Genomic DNA, 18,537 nt, shown 5'->3' on the forward strand with positions numbered 1-18,537 from the left:
ATCAGTGCCTAAGGAGACTCCTCCTCCAAAGCAATTGTTACAAAATTGTTCCCAGCAAGGAGGAAACCCGAAGATGAATTCACGGGAAATCTAATCCCACAGAACAAATCAAAGTCAGTCAAAAACATATATGTGTTCTACTTTCTCTTAATAGCTCAAAGTTACACAAGAAGTAAAAAGCAAAACCATTAGATTACCTCAGGGGTAAACCCATTTTTAACAAGGCGTTCCTTGTTAATAAAACCTCGGAGAGTGATATAGATTCCATCAGATGCTAAGAGCGTGAAAACATCTAAAGCTTTGATGATTGGAGAAGATGTAAACACACGCACTGCTCCTTTCCTATTTAAGCCAAAAAAAATCGAAATTTCAGTAAAACAAAAATCGAAATTTCAGTAAACAATGAAACCCAGAAAAAAGGTTGGGATGTGTCTTACTCGACGGGATCTTCGATTCCGGCAACACCAAATCGTTTGCCTTCGACTTCCTTTGGGCATTTTACCAACCACCAATCTCTCAGGACAACCTATTTTACATAAACCACAGATGAATACATAAAAACACACGAAAGAGGAGATGAAGTAAAAAAAGCTGACTCACCCTTTTCTGGGAGTACGACTTCGAACCATCGTCTTCGAGATTTGGTTCCCGATGCTCAGCCATGGAGCTTGATACTTTCTCACTGAGCCCTATGAGGAAGATTCGGATTTCGAGATTAGATTTTTTAGGGTTTTCACTATTTAGAACAATGGGGCTGGAAAAATTGCTTTGGCGGGAAAAAATATTATTATCCGGTTTAGATACCCGGTTAGGTTTAATGTTTACTTTACTCACTGTGTGTATTTTGGTTCTCCTTTTCTGGTTTTTAGATTCTCCGGTTTAGTTTTTTAGAAATTTGTACTACACACTAACTCTCTTTATGAAGGAAAACAATATGTCAAACTCAAAGTTTGGTCAACACACAAAAGTAGAAACACTAGGCAATGTAAACATAAAAATTATAGATAGATTCTCCAACGTATACGTACTCTCACAAACAGTTTCAGAAGAAGACAAATATACTCAAAAGAATTGGAAAACTTCTGAACCGGATCGAGAAGATTCATGAGTCGTCCCTGTTACAGTTATGCTTATATATGTAGTCATTTTGGTTTCAGTAAACGTCTGGAGGCAGATTCCCTGAGAAAGAACTTTGTTTTTGTTGTTGTGACCTTTGAAGATGGAGTTTCAAGGCGTAGTTGCTTAGCTGATCATTGATTTTGACATACGAAAACAAAGGATAAAATCAGTTTAACTGTTAATTGATTGATTGATCGACAAGATTGATAGTTCGATAGTTACCTCTAGCTTATGAACCTGTTCTTGGTATTGCCCCACCACGCCTTTCAAATGATGTACTTCTTTGGCCTTCTCTTCGTTTTCAGAGCTACGCTGGTGTTGACTCGCAATGGCCCGTTTCAAGATTTGGTTATCATTGATCAAACTCTGTAGAGTGTCCTTTAATGACGCATATTCAAGCTGCAGAAGAATGACAGCTCTAATTCTGTTATCATCTAAGCCCAAGCAAAAATCTGAGCATTATCAAATGTCATAATATAAGTTTTATACCTTCTTTGAGGCATTGGTGTTGTGCTTAATGATTCTCTCTACAGCTTCTAAGATCACCACAACACGTTGCCTCATATCATCAATGTTTTTCGCCTTTGACATCTCGGATACAAGTCTATCGACCCATTTAGCTCCGTCAACCATATCCTCATCCCTCCAACTTCCCACAGAACCATCAACGGAGCTACTAGCGTCTGTTCTATCCAAATTGCCATTGAAGGAAATTGAGCTCAAACTCTCTTTTGCCTCTTCAAACACATTGTTCTTGTTGCTCAGAACCTCTCTGACAAACTAATTCAAAATCCCACCAAATAAACAAAGACTACATAAGCAACAAACTCCATGAACATTTTTTCTCACATTCCATATAGCACACAGTAACATTGACTAATGTTGCATCAAGTGCCTCTATACAATCCGTTAGATTTGTTAGTCGAAGACAAACCAATCAATACCTCAAATAGATACACAAAACTGTCACCTAGTTCATTTCATGAAAGGAACACTTGTTTCAACACTGTACACACCAATCAACACAACGAAAAGAGCTATTTGTTCATCGGTTAAAAATGGAAACTTTATCACGCGTATAACGAACGAACCTCAGGATCCATGGTAGGGAACATATGGATCAAAGATGCAACCGGGTCATCGGATCCAGAGCCGGTTTCAGAAGAACGGATCGGCGATCCAAAGGTGGACCATTTGGATCTCTTATTGGTCGGGGAAGATGAAGAGCCGAAGTAATCATCATACCCAACCCGTTTACCGCAAACACCTGTAGACATTTTGTAACGCAGAGCAAATTATCCTAAAACCCCCTCAAAGGATTTTACTTTTTTTTTTGACAAAAGATGAAAAACCCCTGAATCTGAAAGTTCGATCTGGGATGATTATTGATCAAAGAAGTTGTTCTAATCGATTAGGGAACTTGTGTAATTTTGAAAGGGAGAGAATTTGCTAAAAGTTTTAATTTGGGGATATGAACCTAATAGTAATTCCCAGCCATTGCTAAAGTATTATTACACAGTGAAGAAGAAAGAAGATGAAGACGAAACAATTTTATGTAGACGTTAGATATTGTTTTAGTTGATGATTGAGTAACAAAGTGGCTGTAGTTTAGTGGTAAGAATTCCACGTTGTGGCCGTGGAGACCTGGGCTCGAATCCCAGCAGCCACACTTTCTTTTTTCCTCATTTTTACCTTACTTATAAAACGACGACGTTTATATTTGTACGAAACGACAACGTATTGAGTCAACTTTCTCCTTAATCAGTCAGAGTCTTCTTCGATCTGCTTGGTAGAGTCGAGAGAGAGAGAGAGAGAGAGAGAGAGAAGAAGCCTTGAAGCAAGGCTGTTGTTGGAGCTCTCGAAGGTAAATATTCAGAGATTGACTTTGGTTTTGTGGTCTTGTTCTCAAATAAAAAATGGTTGTGAATTTGTGGATCTTAGGCTTGACGTAGAGATCTGATGACACTCTTTGTTAACTGCTGTGAGGTTCAATCAATGTCGTTTTTTTTTTGGGTTGGGTATTCCATTGTTGATGTCTTTGATAATTCAGATCCTTTCTCATGTCTGTATTTTTGAATTCTCGATCAAGTTTTTTAAAATGCTCAATCTCGATCTTATGTTGTGGATATATTCTTGTTATATGATCCTAATTTTGTGAGCTATTTGGTAGTGTCTGGTAGATAGAAAATACATGTTAAAAAGTGTGGATTCGTTGGTGATTTCTGCAAGTTTTGTCAAAGTCTGATTACCAATGGCTTCTCTCATATATTTTAAATTGATTGATGTGGTGGTGGTGTTACAGATGTTTGACGACCAAGACCTCGGCTTCTTTGCCAATTTTCTGGGGATTTTCATCTTCATAATGGTCATTGCATACCATTTCGTGGTGGCCGAACCAAAATTCGAATGATATTTTGAGGTTTCATCTTTTGTTGGTTTCTTCTACAAAACACTTATTATAAATGTGACCGGAATCAACCTGTTGTATTTAGCATTCCGTAGGGCTTAATGTTTTGCTACTAGATGAGTAATCACTGTATCTCGACAATGTGGGTTTTGATGGATATAAGAGTTAAAAGACTAATTTTTTCCTTAGTGCTTCCATTATGCAAGTTTTGGTTTGCAAGCTTTGTGTTGAGAGCATATTAGCATACTGTATGCTGCATACATGAGTGAATATCATATACTGCGGTTTTCTCAATTGGTTTAGGTCGTCTCTCTGGCTTGATTACTTGTATCACATTAAGCTAGCGTATCACAGTCTTGACTGGTTCTTGAAATCGGGTATTTGAGAAAAAAACAGACTTAATTAGCTTTGTAATTTGTTAAAGCTACAAAGCTAAAATGAGCTTCTCCATATAATCAATGGTTTACTACAGGTTTACCTTGTTTCACGCTAGCTTAATGTGCATCCACAGTTACGATGTTTATACAGTCTATGCTCACTGGAGGAGTACCTGCGATTATGTTGAGTACATACGCATTTCATCCTTTAACTCTCATAATTATGTTGTTTGAAACCCTTTGTTGTGATACTTATTGTCCATTGCATCAATCTTTTAGTGCACCTCCCTAGAGTACTTGTTGAAAGAATCTTCATTCTAAACTTCTTTTGCGTCTCCATGCTCCTTGTTAGGTGAATGTTCATGCTTCAGTGTCTTGTTAAATAGTTACTTACTATAGCGCTCTCTTTTTGTAGTCTTGGTAGAGAGTTGGTTGAGATTTTTATCTCTTCAAAGTAGCCTTGAACGCTTTCTGGTTGTAAGTTGTAACCAATTCGATGTGGCTCCTTGTAAGTTAGAACTTTAGGATAAGTTTTGGTGCCTTTTGGGAGTCATCTTTGAGAGGATTCTCGGCTACAGAAAACAAAGAACCAGGAATTGGATGATTGTCCCATGAACTGGCTTGAAGAAGAGAAGTGCTGGCTTGAAGTAAAGCCACAACAATGCCTATTTGAACCGTCCATTACATATGTCGTTTGAACACCGCCCATTACATTCGTCCCCTTGTTAACCAAAAAAGCGGTTCAATTTCGGATCATTTATATAAACTCAAATCAGATGATGTTTTACCAAATTCTTTGTGAAATTTAAATTACACTCCCATTTAAAAATATAATTAGTATATTTTTGCTTTTTACACACAGTAGAAAAGATAAGTGTAAATATATTCGGGATACTAGAAAATATTGATTTTGGAATATTAACATATTTAAAAATATAACAATGAAGCTTTTTTATTTTTATTTTTGGTAAGGAAAAAGAAAAGGAAAATGATGTTAGCAAAAGATAAGGAAATATCGCACCGAACTCCTGTAATTAACATATTCAAATAAGGAAAAAATATGATCCGCATATTTAGGAAGATCAATGTATAAACGAACCTGCACGTGGAAGAGAGAGAAGATAAGCTCCCACACAACTTGCTCTCAAGGTACCTCACAAACCAATCAAAAATCTTAAACTATGCCAACGTGTAACAAATTAGGGTTTTACCTCACAGCCATCGAACATTCTCGAAACTTTTAAAACAGCCTGGCGCCTTAGATCTTAACTCTCAATAACCAATTCTTGACCGTCCGATCAAACTCAAGGCTCTATATAAACAAATCGCTTCTCCGTTGTTTCTTACTAAAAATAAACCCTAGCCGCTCTATCGTCTTCTTCGTTCTCTATTCTTTTTTATTCGCAGTCTCTGTTCTTAGATCTCTTGTAGTATTCCGATTTTTTTTTAAAAATGTCGGGTAAAGGTGAAGGTCCAGCAATCGGTATCGATCTCGGTACTACTTACTCTTGCGTCGGAGTATGGCAACACGACCGTGTTGAGATCATTGCTAATGATCAAGGAAACAGAACCACTCCATCTTACGTAGCTTTCACCGACTCCGAGAGGTTGATCGGTGATGCCGCTAAGAACCAGGTCGCCATGAACCCTGTTAACACCGTTTTCGGTACGTATCTCGTTTTCTTAGCTCTCTTTGTTGCTTCAAATCTAGATCTCTTCATCGTAAGTCTTGTGGTTGTTAGATCTATACTTGTGTTGTAGATAGATCTGGAATATATTATTCTTCTATGCTGGATTTAGGGTTTCATCACTAGATCTTATATTAATTACTCAGGTATATTTTGTTCGTTGAGCTCGACAATTTTTGTTTTATTACTATTAATAGCTATTCACTTTTTTGGATTTGTTAGGGTTGTTAGATCTGTATTCATTACTTATTGATTATGTTTCAGATCTATATTGCTTGTTTAATGATTAGTCTGTATACTTAATTCGCTTGTTTTTTTTGTTTCCTGATTTCGCAGATGCCAAGAGATTGATCGGTCGTCGTTTCAGTGACAGCTCTGTCCAGAGTGACATGAAATTGTGGCCATTCAAGATCCAGGCCGGACCCGCCGACAAGCCAATGATCTACGTCAACTACAAGGGTGAAGAGAAGGAGTTCGCTGCTGAGGAGATCTCTTCCATGGTTCTCATTAAGATGCGTGAGATTGCTGAGGCCTATCTTGGTGTCTCTATCAAGAACGCCGTCGTCACTGTTCCTGCCTACTTCAACGACTCTCAGCGTCAAGCGACAAAGGATGCTGGAGTTATTGCCGGTTTGAACGTTATGAGAATCATCAACGAGCCCACAGCTGCAGCTATTGCCTACGGTCTTGACAAGAAGGCTACCAGCGTTGGAGAGAAGAACGTTCTTATCTTTGATCTTGGTGGTGGTACTTTTGATGTCTCCCTTCTTACCATTGAGGAAGGTATCTTTGAGGTCAAGGCAACAGCTGGTGACACCCATCTTGGTGGAGAAGATTTTGACAACAGAATGGTAAACCACTTCGTCCAAGAGTTCAAGAGGAAGAGCAAGAAGGACATCACCGGTAACCCAAGAGCTCTTAGGAGGTTGAGAACTTCATGTGAGAGAGCGAAGAGGACTCTTTCCTCCACTGCTCAGACCACCATCGAAATTGACTCTCTCTACGAGGGAATTGACTTCTACTCCACCATCACCCGTGCTAGATTTGAGGAGCTCAACATGGATCTTTTCAGGAAGTGTATGGAGCCAGTTGAGAAGTGTCTACGTGATGCTAAGATGGACAAGAGCACTGTTCACGATGTTGTCCTTGTTGGTGGTTCCACCCGTATCCCTAAGGTTCAGCAATTGCTTCAGGACTTCTTCAACGGCAAAGAGCTTTGCAAGTCTATCAACCCCGATGAGGCTGTTGCCTACGGTGCTGCCGTCCAGGGAGCTATTCTCAGCGGTGAAGGTAACGAGAAGGTCCAAGATCTTCTGTTGCTCGATGTCACTCCTCTCTCCCTTGGTTTGGAAACTGCCGGAGGTGTCATGACCACTTTGATCCCCAGAAACACCACCATCCCAACCAAGAAGGAGCAGGTCTTCTCCACCTATTCTGACAACCAGCCCGGTGTGTTGATCCAGGTGTACGAAGGTGAGAGAGCCAGAACCAAGGACAACAACCTTCTCGGTAAATTCGAGCTCTCCGGAATCCCACCGGCTCCTCGTGGTGTCCCTCAGATCACTGTCTGCTTTGACATTGATGCCAATGGTATCCTCAACGTATCTGCTGAGGACAAGACCACCGGACAGAAGAACAAGATCACCATCACCAACGACAAGGGTCGTCTCTCCAAGGATGAGATCGAGAAGATGGTTCAAGAGGCAGAGAAGTACAAGTCTGAGGACGAGGAACACAAGAAGAAGGTCGAGGCCAAGAATGCTCTTGAGAACTACGCTTACAACATGAGGAACACCATCCAGGATGAGAAGATCGGTGAGAAGCTACCCGTAGCCGACAAGAAGAAGATCGAGGACTCTATTGAGCAGGCGATTCAGTGGCTCGAGGGTAACCAGTTGGCTGAAGCAGATGAGTTCGAAGACAAGATGAAGGAGTTGGAGAGCATCTGCAACCCAATCATCGCCAAGATGTACCAAGGAGCCGGTGGTGAAGCCGGTGGTCCAGGTGCCGCTGGAATGGACGATGATGCTCCTCCTGCTTCAGGCGGTGCTGGCCCTAAGATAGAGGAGGTCGACTAATCTGTTGGACTTTGACCTCTCTCTCTTTATCTCTCTATCTTTTACTCTTGATCGCTTAAAGACTTTTTATGTTCGGCTTTTTTAATAGAGCCTATTTTGTGGTGTTTTTTGGTTAGTTTTTTTTGAACAATGTCTGGTTTTGCCCAGTTATTATGACTTCGGATAAAATCAAAAGTTCTCTATATTCTCTCGTTTATTCTTAATTCGCCATCATTATACGTATTTTTCTCATACGTGAAAAGTAAACATTCTGCCAGTGATTATAGCTTCGGATGAAATCATAAGCTCTTTATATTCTACCGGTTTAATCTTAATTTGGAATAGTATCTCCTTTATATCTCTATCATTACAATTATTTTTGTCTAACTTGAAAAGTTAAAATTCTGCTTTTGGATATACAAATGTCAAAACTTAAACGAGGGACCTTAATGGATTCACTTTTCTTTTCAGAGTGTGGTTTACTAAGTTGCATTTATTTTTTCTTTGTATATATTAAAATGATTATGAAGTGCATGAAGTTGTATAGATGTCTACCAAATTTGAAATACAGTATTGGAAGAAACTGAGTGCAGTCTTCTAATTTGTTTTGTATTGTGTTTGACAAACACTGTTTGTATATACACACACAAAACTGAATTCAAATACGTAATATTTTGCAACTGATACACAAAAACTGTTTGTATACGTAATATGTAGTTGCATTTTTTATCTAACAATTTCAGATCTTAATTCCATAAGAAAATATCATGAATCTCATTGATAAATATCTCTAAATTGGTGTATCTCAACTCTAAAGTAAGGAACTGTAATAGCGTAAGAGAGAGAAACATTATTATTATGTACGGGTCAAAAATTATAGACTTCCTCTATTTTATTGTAATGTGATCGATAAACATTATTCACCACGGGTTGAAATTTATATGCTTCCTCTAGTTTATTTTAGATTAAAAGTTTGACATTACTTTATGGAAAGTTTTGTTTCTACTCATAGGCCCCTTCTAAACCCAATCAGTAACAGAATAGCCTCAACACGGCCCACATCCAATGAACTGCTTTTAAAATCTGTTATAGGCCCGCTAACTCTGCCACAAGATCTTACGTGGCAATTGATAACCCGACGTTCATATACGAACGTTATAGCATTTTTCCAATTCTTCACACGCGCCTTTCCGTTTTCGGACAACATCACTTTTTCCCTTTTGTTGTCCTTGAACAAATCTGCTTTAAGATTTGGAAAAAGGTATCCACCACTTCACAACCGTCGGATCAATCCCAAACTTAATCTAACGGTTCATACAACAGTACAGGAACATTCTGGAAACAGTCTCAACCATATAAAGGCTCCGATGCTCTTCTCTTCACAAACCTAAAAAAAACCTAGCTCTCTTCTGTGCTCTGAAAACTTTTCGTCTCCTTTTCTCTTTAGCTAAATCTTTCTTTGTTTCTCGATAACAATGGCTGGTAAAGGAGAAGGCCCTGCGATCGGTATCGATCTTGGTACTACCTACTCTTGTGTTGGAGTTTGGCAACATGACCGTGTTGAGATCATTGCTAACGATCAAGGTAACCGAACCACGCCGTCTTATGTTGCTTTCACCGACACCGAGAGGCTGATCGGTGATGCTGCCAAGAACCAGGTCGCCATGAACCCTGTTAACACTGTCTTCGGTATGTATACTCTCTCATCTTATTACATACGCTCTCATCTTATTACATACGAACTAGATCGGTGTTTCGTGTTTGAGTTAAATTACGAATTTTTAGGGTTTGTATAAGGATGATTTTTAGGGCTTGTCGAGTCAAATTACTTCTTTGCGTTATACTAATCCTGTGGATTTGTTGAAGTTAGGATTTTTATCTTCTCTGGCCAAAGAATTAGAGTATAAATTGATTGATTTGTAAACTCATCTTATTACATACTCTGTTCTTAAATCTCTCTCTCGCTGTTTCGTGTTTGAGTTAAATTGTGAATTTTTAGGGTTTATATGATGATGTTCTTTTTTTTTTTTTGGTAAAATTATATGATTTTGAACTTCTTGTGAATTTGTTGAAGTTAGGATTCACTTTGATTTTGATTTTTGTGTGTTCGGTCTATTGATGTTGTTTTGTTTAATTTTGACAGATGCAAAGAGGTTGATTGGTCGTAGATTCAGTGACGCATCTGTCCAAAGCGACAGGAAGTTGTGGCCTTTCACTATCATCTCTTCAGGAACCGCTGAGAAACCAATGATTGTAGTCAACTACAAGGGTGAAGAGAAACAGTTTTCCGCTGAGGAGATCTCTTCCATGGTTCTCATTAAGATGCGTGAGATTAGTGAAGCTTACCTTGGCACCACTATCAAGAACGCTGTGGTCACCGTTCCTGCTTACTTCAATGACTCTCAGCGTCAAGCCACAAAGGATGCTGGTGTCATTGCTGGTTTGAATGTTCTGCGTATCATCAACGAGCCCACTGCTGCTGCCATTGCCTACGGTCTTGACAAGAAGGCCACCAGCGTTGGAGAGAAGAACGTTCTGATCTTTGATCTTGGTGGTGGTACTTTTGATGTCTCTCTTCTTACAATTGAAGAAGGTATCTTTGAGGTCAAGGCCACTGCTGGAGACACTCATCTTGGTGGTGAAGATTTCGATAACAGAATGGTTAACCACTTTGTTCAAGAGTTTAAGAGGAAGAGCAAGCAGGACATCACTGGCCTCGCAAGACCCCTTAGGAGGCTGAGAACAGCTTGCGAGAGAGCAAAGAGAACTCTTTCTTCCACGGCGCAAACGACCATCGAGATTGACTCTCTCTATGGAGGAGCTGACCTCTTTGCTCCAATTACCCGTGCTAGATTCGAAGAGCTTAACATGGATCTTTTCAGGAAGTGTATGGAGCCTGTTGAGAAGTGTCTCCGTGATGCTAAGATGGACAAGAGCTCAGTCCATGAAGTTGTTCTTGTCGGTGGTTCCACCCGTATCCCCAAAGTTCAACAGCTTCTCCAAGATTTCTTCAATGGTAAAGAGCTCTGCAAGTCTATCAACCCTGACGAGGCTGTTGCATATGGTGCAGCCGTCCAGGGAGCTATTCTAAGCGGTGAAGGAAACGAAAAGGTTCAAGAACTTCTCTTGCTTGATGTCACTCCTCTCTCCCTCGGTCTTGAAACTGCTGGTGGTGTCATGACCACTTTGATTCAGAGAAACACAACCATCCCGACCAAGAAGGAGCAGGTCTTCTCCACTTACTCAGACAACCAGCCCGGCGTGTTGATCCAGGTGTTCGAAGGTGAGAGAGCCAGAACCAAGGACAACAACCTTCTCGGTAAATTCGAGCTCTCTGGAATACCTCCGGCACCACGTGGTGTGCCTCAGATCACTGTCTGCTTTGACATTGATGCAAATGGTATCCTCAACGTATCTGCTGAGGACAAGACTACCGGACAGAAGAACAAGATCACAATCACTAATGACAAGGGTCGTCTCTCCAAGGATGAGATCGAGAAGATGGTTCAAGAAGCAGAGAAGTACAAGTCTGAGGACGAGGAGCACAAGAAGAAGGTCGAGGCCAAGAATGCTCTTGAGAACTACGCTTACAACATGAGGAACACCATCCAGGACGAGAAGATCGGTGAGAAACTTCCCGCAGCAGACAAGAAGAAGATCGAGGACTCCATTGAGCAGGCTATTCAGTGGCTCGAGGGTAACCAGTTGGCTGAAACTGACGAGTTTGAAGACAAGATGAAGGAGTTGGAGAGCATCTGCAACCCAATCATTGCCAAGATATACCAAGGAGCTGGTGGTGAAGCCGGTGGTCCAGGTCCCCATGCTATGGACGAAGATGCTCCTCCTGCTCCAGGCGGTGCTGGCCCTAAGATCGAGGAGGTCGACTAATCTGTTGGATGTTTACCTGTCTCTCTCTTGTCTCTCTTTTCTTTGGATCGTTAAGACTTTTTATGTTGTCTTTGTTGTGTTTTTGGTTAGTATTTTTTTGAACAATGGCTGGTTTGCCCAGCTATGATGATGACGGATACAAGTTTTCTATAGAATGCTTGTTCTTTTTTTATCATTAGTAAAAAATATCTGCTTTTGGATATTAGAACGTCGTGAACCAGAACTTAAACAAGGGACTGTTACAACTTAGAAGATGAGCAAATCTGCCAAGAGTCGGAAACATATGTGTATGAAGTATTTTCCACGGGTTGAAGAAATACATAAACCTGTGATCATATGAATCAGAATGATATGGACTGCCGATCAGGCCAAGACTCAATCTTGTGGAAGTAATCGACAGGCACTACACCATCAATGCCTTGAGTCAAAATCACTTTGTTGTCGGACATGTAGAACGCAATCCCATCTGAACACAAGTAATACTGAAATGTTGAATCTCTGATGGACAACATCACTAATTTTTAAGACAGTGAATCAAGGTCTCATGCTAGAGTAATACCTTCAAGAGCTTTCTTCATGTCGAGGAAGATCAAAACATTAACATTTCTTCTCATGCCTTGGCCAGAAATCATGTAAATTTTGAATCAGATAAATGTGCATATGCAATCATAAAGCAGAAACAACAACAACAACAATAGGATCAAAAAAATTTTACCACTAATCACTTCACCATCTGTTGGTAAGCCACAAGAGAAGTGAACATGCATTCTATTCATGCGCTTTAAGCCTGATGCTAAGATGGATTCCAAATTCTTCCTATAAGTCCCATGTACACACACTTCCCATTACAGAAATTTCTAATTAACAAGAGCAACCAAACTATGCGAGTCATATACATGCATAACAGAAGAAGTCACAAGTATGTGTCCTAATAGTACCTGGAGCATCTTCTGGTGACAGTATTGGTTTAAGTAACTGTTCTGACTCTACCGTCTGCGCGCAGAAAGAGAAATGGAAAGGTCTCAGCTTTCAACACAAAAGATGAATAAGAAAACAGAGAAATGCAAAGGATTTTACTTAAAAAGTTCAATTACAGTGATGGAGTGGCCTTGGTTTGCGCGGATCAGGAGCTCACCATCCTCTTCTTCTAAGAGGCTAAAACGTTGTTTGTTATCTCTTCTCACAGCCTGCAAAGTTACACAAAACATATGCCAAAACTCAATATCTAAATCGGAATTAGTCGTCGGTGACCAAAACACAAGTGAAGATGAGGATGAAACTGACCTCTCTGATTTCATCAATCGTGTGTGACTTCAACTGAAAATTTGCAGAGGTTTTCAAATTCAGCTTAAGTAAGTCTCCAACTTTAACAAAACCATCAACTCGCATGTTCAATCTCAGTTCAGTAGCCATGTGCCGCAGGATTCGTGTCCTAAATTATCCAACGAAACCTAAGCTATACGATACATCTCGGTGATGATACTCACTTACAAGAGTCTTCCAAGCGCATCAATTTTATCTTTTTCGCCGCCCAGATGAGGTCTTCGTCGATCGTTCTCCCTCTCACCTCTACCGCCTCTACATCCATCAATAGCCAAAAAAAAACAAACATCACATGAGGCCTAAAATCAAAAGGGATGTTGAGTTTTCAAATAATGTGAATTCGATTCACCTTCGGCTGGACTGATCCAGGGAAGAGAAATTAATAGCATCCATGAAAGCAGAGAATTGGGAATTGAAGCATCCCATGAAAGCACTGCGCTCAAGGTCAGAGAGCTTGAAGACGACGGCGCAAAGTTGTACCATAATCACCCGATTAAACCGGTTAAAAAATCGTGTGAGTCCCGGTTTAAAATCAAGAAAACATCTATTGGGCCTTTCATTTGTTGGCCCAGTAACATTTTGACAAGAGAAAATCGCGTCGTTTCCTTTGATTTTAACGGCATACCAACTAACTGGTCGATATAAATTAATAAAAAACGTCACGTAGTTAGGAAACATAATTCAAAAGCACTCACTCAATCAGAAACCCATAAATTAGGGATTTTTAGCTGTTGATTTAGTTCTGATCTCGATTATTTCATCTATTCTTAGATGAACTCTTGTCTAGTGTTTGCTTTAGAGTGACATTAAAATGATAGAGTTTAATTGGGGAATAGTGACTGTGGTAAAAATGGTAAATATTGGGGAGGAGTACTTTTTTTGCAGGTTGGCCAAAAAAATTTTAGTTTTGTTTTAGTGAAATTGTTTGATTATACTATGAGAATTTTTTGAGAAATTTTGTTTTAGTAAAGTTTTTTAAAGTGGTATTTCTGAAAAGTGGTAGTATTGAAAAAGATATATTTTTGAAATTCTCTCTAAATATACATATATAACAAACAAATTTTCCTAAATTTCAGTAATACATTCAAATCATACAATATCAAAATAAATCACTTATTTAAAAAACATTGTTAATGATAAATTAATACTAATTTACTCGAAACGGAATTTAGATCAATTATAATACAAAAACAACACCAAAAATTGAAATCTCACCTTGAATATGGTTGGGAAGTGCTGAGGGAGAAGGTCGGTCATATCTTCAACCTTTAATTCCAGCTTCATCTGCAAACCTCTCTTGTTTGATTTTCCTTTCAAATCTTCTTAATAAAAAAAATAGATATCAATTTTAAATTCACATAATCATTAAAACAAACATGTACAAATCAAACAAAATTTTATATCTTTATGAGGTTGAATACAAAATATATAGACCATTTCTTTTTTTTGTGTGAATAAAATAAATTCATACGAGAAAATATGTAAGGCAAAAAAATAACAAATAGTAAAAAACAAAAAAAAAACAAAAAAAAAACAAAAAAAAAAACTCTTACCACACTATTTTATCCAAATATCACTTGGTCATATCCATTTATTCATGATACATGTTAATTATGTTCGTATGATAACATGATTTTTTAACCAAATATCACGTTATTTCGTATAATCAAACAATTTCACTAAAAAAACAAAACTAAAATTTTTTTGGCCAACATGCACAACTAGTACTCCTCCCCAATATTTACCGTTTTTACCACAATCACCATAGAGAAAGTTGCGTCGTTTGCTTTGATTTTAACGGCATACTAACTGTTCGATTTTAAATTGATAATAAAAGAACGTCACGCAGTTAGGAAACATGATTCAAAAATCAAAGGCACTCACTCGCAATCAGAAATTATCAATCTGCTATATACCAAAAAAAAAATCTCCCCAAATATAGATAGAGAACATATATGATTTTCACCTGATTGATAACAGAGCAGCAGAATTTGAATGTAATTTTAGTCCGGAACCGATTATCCAAAATTAAATTTTCCTGAAATTGTGTTGTAACCAAATAAGTGTAAATTAGTGGACTTGGAAGCAGCGTTGTTGAATAAACAAACTACAAAGTATCAATGGACTAAAAAGGGAGCATAAATTAGGGATTTTTTAGCTGTTGATTTAGTTCTGATCTCGATTATTTCATCTAATCTTAGATGAACTCTTGTCTGACACGCAAGTTTGTTAATTCCAATTGTAGAGGAGGGTGGTTGATAAGGTATTGAAGTTGAGCTAGTGTTTGCTTTAGAGTGAAATTAAAACGGCTCTCAAGGCATTAGACTACGATTCTCTCAATGAAAACGTCAACAAGTATCAGTATGCCGTCAGAGGTGAACTCTTATCTCCGAGCTTCTGAGCTTCAGAAAGAGGGCAAAAAGGTTCCAGTTCCACAGTATCCACTCTACTCAGCTACCATATCACTGTTAGGTGGTACTCTTGTTCCTTACTATCTTGATGAGTCTGAAAACTGGGGACTTGACGTCTAACAACCTTAGACAATCTGTTGCTCAGGCTCGTTCTCAAGGGATAACAGTAAGGCACTCTTCTCCCTTCTACTCTTGCTATCATAGGTGATGCATTTAGCGTAGATGCATATGTCTTCTTTTCCCCAGTTACAGATTCTCTTGAATGGGTATGCAGGTAAGGGCAATGGTGATCATTAACCCTGGGAACCCAACTGGTCAGTGTCTAAGTGAAGCTAACTTAAGAGAGAGATTGAAGTTCTGTTATAACGAGATATTAGTTCTTCTGGGAGACGATGTTTATCAGCAGAACATATACCAGGATGAGATGAGCGTCCCTTTATCAGCTCCAAGAAGGTCAGCTTCTATCTTCTCTTTCATGTGTTTTGAAACTTGTGCCTGATTTGTGATCCTCCTTTTAACTTGACCATTCATTAAAATATAAATAGGTTTTTGATGGATATGGGTTCGCCATTCAGCAAGGAAGTTCAGCATGTGCAGATGTGTTTGATTTTGTAGAAATCATCAGTATGTTTAGAGAGTGATATGACTTGTGCAGATGGGTTTGATGGTTAGTCCTCCAAAGCCTGGAGACATTTCATATGACCAATTCGCTCGTGAAAGGTATGTACAACATAAACTTCAACACTCGTGATCGGTGATTATATAATCCTCGGATTGAATCATTAATTCCTGTTATGCTTTATTCTCTAGCAAGGGGATTCTTGAATCATTGAGAAGAAGAGCAAAGATCATGACTGATGGATTCAACAGCTGCAAAAACGTTGTCTGCAATTTCACACAAGGTAGTCAAAGAAACAAAGTAATAGATAAAAGTCGTTCAGTTTAGAAAATTTGATACGGTTCTTGATGATTCTTGTGTAAAATGTTAGGTGCAATGTATTCGTTTCCTCAAATACGGTTACCAGCAGGAGCTCTCCAAGCTGCAAAACAAGCCGGAAAAGTACCAGATGTTTTTTACTGTCTCTGGCTCTGGATTTGGACAGAAAGAAGGGTAAAAGAATCTCCCAAATACGATTTCGTTCTTGCTCTTTTGATCTCTTCTTGTAAACTCATTCCCCTTGTGGATTTTGACAGCGTGTTCCATCTGAGGACAACGATCCTACCAGCACAAGAAGAGATGCCAGAGATCATGGATAGTTTCAAGAAGTTCAACGACGAGTGCATGACTTAGTACGATAATAACTTTGGTGGAATGTGATTATTTCTTCTTCGGAACATCTGTTTGTGTTCTGCTATACTTCTTAAAAGCTAAAATCTCTGTAGTACTCTTTCTACTTGCCATATTCTCTAAAACTCTCTCTATTTCTATTTTCAGTTGGAATCGATTTAAGATCTTTATCTTACCGGAATTGAAAAGTTTAGGCAATTGCCTTTTTATTTTGTGTGTGGGGTAATGTGAATTTGTAATTGTGCAATTTAACTAAAAGAAAATGGAAACTTACTATTTCAATAATTAAATAATGTTATAAAGTCGTATAAAAGGAAACCTTATAAAGATCAAAGTCCAAAGCCTATATATGTATTTGTCCTCTGTTTATTTTTTTAATCTTTGCTAAACATTATATCGCCGATCAACGAAGAAGCACCAAAGTTACATATAGGTTTCCATTATACATTACAAACTAAAGAAGCAAAACAAGAGAAGATGACAACAATTAGTAATGAAGAGAAACTGATGAGAACTCTGTCTCCGGTGACTACGGTGGGGAAGCCGAAGGAAGAAGAAGAAGGAAAGCGAAGTGGAGAAGCAGCACAGAAAGCAGAAGAAGAGTACTGCACGACGCCTAAAGCAGAGGAGTTTAGGATTCCAAGGTCGCTAGAATGTCCGCCGGCTCCTAAACCTAAATGCCCGAGACGCGGAGATTATTCAACAATTACTTTTCAACCTTTATAACTTTTATTTTATTTTTGGGTGTATCTTGGGAGGAACGAGTTAAATACTTATCGTTTTATAACACTTTAGTTGGTTTAATACATTATTGCGTTTTGGTGTTTGAATATGGTTTATGCGAACGAGTTGTTTTGGTGTCAACTGCGATTAAGAGAAGAAGACATAACAACAACATGCTGCATGCATGTTCCAAATAACAACACAATTTTCCAAATTGTAACCAAATAAGTGTAAATTAGTGGACTGGGAAGCACCGAAGCAGCGTTGTTGAAACGACAAACTACAAAGTATCAATGGACTAAAAAGGGAGCATAAGAAACAACCCATGTTTTAAAGACTGAAACTTTCAGAACCTTGAGGCTTCTTTATTAATAAATTGTTAGCAAAAGCAATTTGAATTTTTTGTTTTTCCAAATTCGGATATGAATCGCTGCTTACTTTGTTCAAAAGCCAAAAAACCTATACCGAGGGAGAGAGAGAGTCGTTGGTGGAGCTAGTGATCCGACGATGACGCTCCTCCTTCTTCAGGCGGTGCTGGCCGCCTGGCCCTAAGCTTTTCTAACTATAATGCCCAATCAGTAAAAGAAAAGCCACACAACAGCCCATAGACTGCGTCTCTTATAGGCCCACTACTGATTGTAGTTTTAGGTACTACGTGGCAATTATGAACGTTGGAGCAGTATTCCAATTCTCTCGCAGACGCGCTTTTCCGTTTTTGAACAAATATCACTTTTTTCCTTAGGATTTGGACCAAAAATCTGCCTTTTAGGATTTGGAAATAGGTATCTTTTACTTAACAACCGTCGGATCAATCTCAAACCTAATCTAACGGTGAATTACACTTTACACAGGAACATTCTCGAACTCTCAACCTCTATAAAAACCCTGACCTGGTTGCTCTTTCTTCACAAACTCTCTAAAAACCTAAGCAGCTCTGAAAAGTTTTCGTCTCTTTCTTCTTAATAAGCTAAAAAATCCTTTGTGATAACAATGGCTGGTAAGGGAGAAGGTCCTGCGATCGGTATCGATCTTGGTACTACCTACTCTTGTGTTGGAGTGTGGCAACATGACCGTGTTGAGATCATTGCTAATGATCAAGGTAACCGGACCACGCCGTCTTACGTCGCTTTCACCGACACCGAGAGGCTGATCGGTGATGCTGCGAAGAACCAGGTCGCCATGAACCCTGTTAACACTGTCTTCGGTATGTATACTCTCTCATCTTATTTACATACATTGTTCTTAATTCTCTCTCT

The 18,537-nt window shown here is 38.9% G+C and overlaps 7 protein-coding genes, 1 non-coding gene and 1 pseudogene across 9 annotated transcripts in view; 6 read left to right on the forward strand and 3 right to left on the reverse strand.

Moving 5' to 3' along the window:
- The window catches only part of LOC104708891 (dentin sialophosphoprotein-like), a 3,574-nt gene extending 2,866 nt beyond the window's left edge, over positions 1-708 (reverse strand). Inside the window, exons 1-4 of the mRNA XM_019229033.1 lie at positions 601-708; positions 438-526; positions 198-342; positions 1-90 (exon numbers count right to left, since the gene is read on the reverse strand). The exon at positions 1-90 is cut by the window's left edge and continues 4 nt beyond it. Coding sequence (XP_019084578.1) covers positions 1-90; positions 198-342; positions 438-526; positions 601-663 — 387 coding nt within the window. The 5' untranslated portion in view covers positions 664-708. The remainder of the gene's footprint in view (positions 91-197; positions 343-437; positions 527-600) is intronic.
- On the reverse strand, positions 915-2,607 carry LOC104708893. Its single transcript, XM_010425549.1, has 4 exons — positions 2,211-2,607; positions 1,609-1,899; positions 1,342-1,518; positions 915-1,246 (listed from the first exon to the last, which is right to left on the reverse strand). Exons 1-4 carry the CDS (start codon positions 2,394-2,396, stop codon positions 1,154-1,156), a joined length of 747 nt encoding a protein of 248 aa, XP_010423851.1. The 5' UTR covers positions 2,397-2,607; the 3' UTR covers positions 915-1,153.
- Positions 2,717-2,788, forward strand: TRNAH-GUG. Its single transcript has one exon. It is a non-coding gene; the product is annotated as a tRNA-His (tRNA).
- Positions 2,872-3,714, forward strand: LOC104708894 (dolichyl-diphosphooligosaccharide--protein glycosyltransferase subunit 4B). Its single transcript, XM_010425550.2, has 2 exons — positions 2,872-2,983; positions 3,422-3,714. Exon 2 carries the CDS (start codon positions 3,422-3,424, stop codon positions 3,527-3,529), a length of 108 nt encoding a protein of 35 aa, XP_010423852.1. The 5' UTR covers positions 2,872-2,983; the 3' UTR covers positions 3,530-3,714.
- On the forward strand, positions 5,241-7,865 carry LOC104708895 (probable mediator of RNA polymerase II transcription subunit 37e). The gene is made up of 2 exons (XM_010425551.2): positions 5,241-5,569; positions 5,928-7,865. The coding sequence occupies exons 1-2, from the start codon at positions 5,356-5,358 to the stop codon at positions 7,667-7,669; spliced, it is 1,956 nt and encodes a 651-aa protein (XP_010423853.1). The 5' UTR covers positions 5,241-5,355; the 3' UTR covers positions 7,670-7,865.
- LOC104708899 (probable mediator of RNA polymerase II transcription subunit 37c) lies at positions 9,124-11,711 on the forward strand. Its single transcript, XM_010425556.2, has 2 exons — positions 9,124-9,337; positions 9,792-11,711. The coding sequence occupies exons 1-2, from the start codon at positions 9,124-9,126 to the stop codon at positions 11,534-11,536; spliced, it is 1,959 nt and encodes a 652-aa protein (XP_010423858.1). The 3' UTR covers positions 11,537-11,711.
- LOC104708898 (tRNA 2'-phosphotransferase 1-like) lies at positions 11,761-13,356 on the reverse strand. Of its 2 annotated transcripts, XM_010425553.2 has the most exons (7): positions 13,209-13,356; positions 12,821-13,114; positions 12,631-12,723; positions 12,475-12,529; positions 12,252-12,374; positions 12,096-12,152; positions 11,761-12,002 (listed from the first exon to the last, which is right to left on the reverse strand). In XM_010425553.2, exons 2-7 carry the CDS (start codon positions 12,947-12,949, stop codon positions 11,878-11,880), a joined length of 582 nt encoding a protein of 193 aa, XP_010423855.1. In that variant the 5' UTR covers positions 12,950-13,114; positions 13,209-13,356; the 3' UTR covers positions 11,761-11,877. The 2 variants fall into 2 exon arrangements, with proteins under 2 accessions (XP_010423855.1, XP_010423857.1); XM_010425555.2 differs by lacking the exon at positions 12,252-12,374.
- Positions 15,102-16,588, forward strand: LOC104709983 (annotated as a pseudogene).
- The window catches only part of LOC104708897 (probable mediator of RNA polymerase II transcription subunit 37c), a 4,103-nt gene continuing 3,769 nt past the window's right edge, over positions 18,204-18,537 (forward strand). Inside the window, exon 1 of the mRNA XM_010425552.1 lies at positions 18,204-18,485. Within this exon, the coding sequence (XP_010423854.1) occupies positions 18,272-18,485 (214 nt within the window). The 5' untranslated portion in view covers positions 18,204-18,271. The remainder of the gene's footprint in view (positions 18,486-18,537) is intronic.

Source organism: Camelina sativa, chromosome 8, assembly GCF_000633955.1.
Source record: "Camelina sativa cultivar DH55 chromosome 8, Cs, whole genome shotgun sequence".
In the NCBI taxonomy this organism is placed as follows: domain Eukaryota; kingdom Viridiplantae; phylum Streptophyta; class Magnoliopsida; order Brassicales; family Brassicaceae; genus Camelina; species Camelina sativa.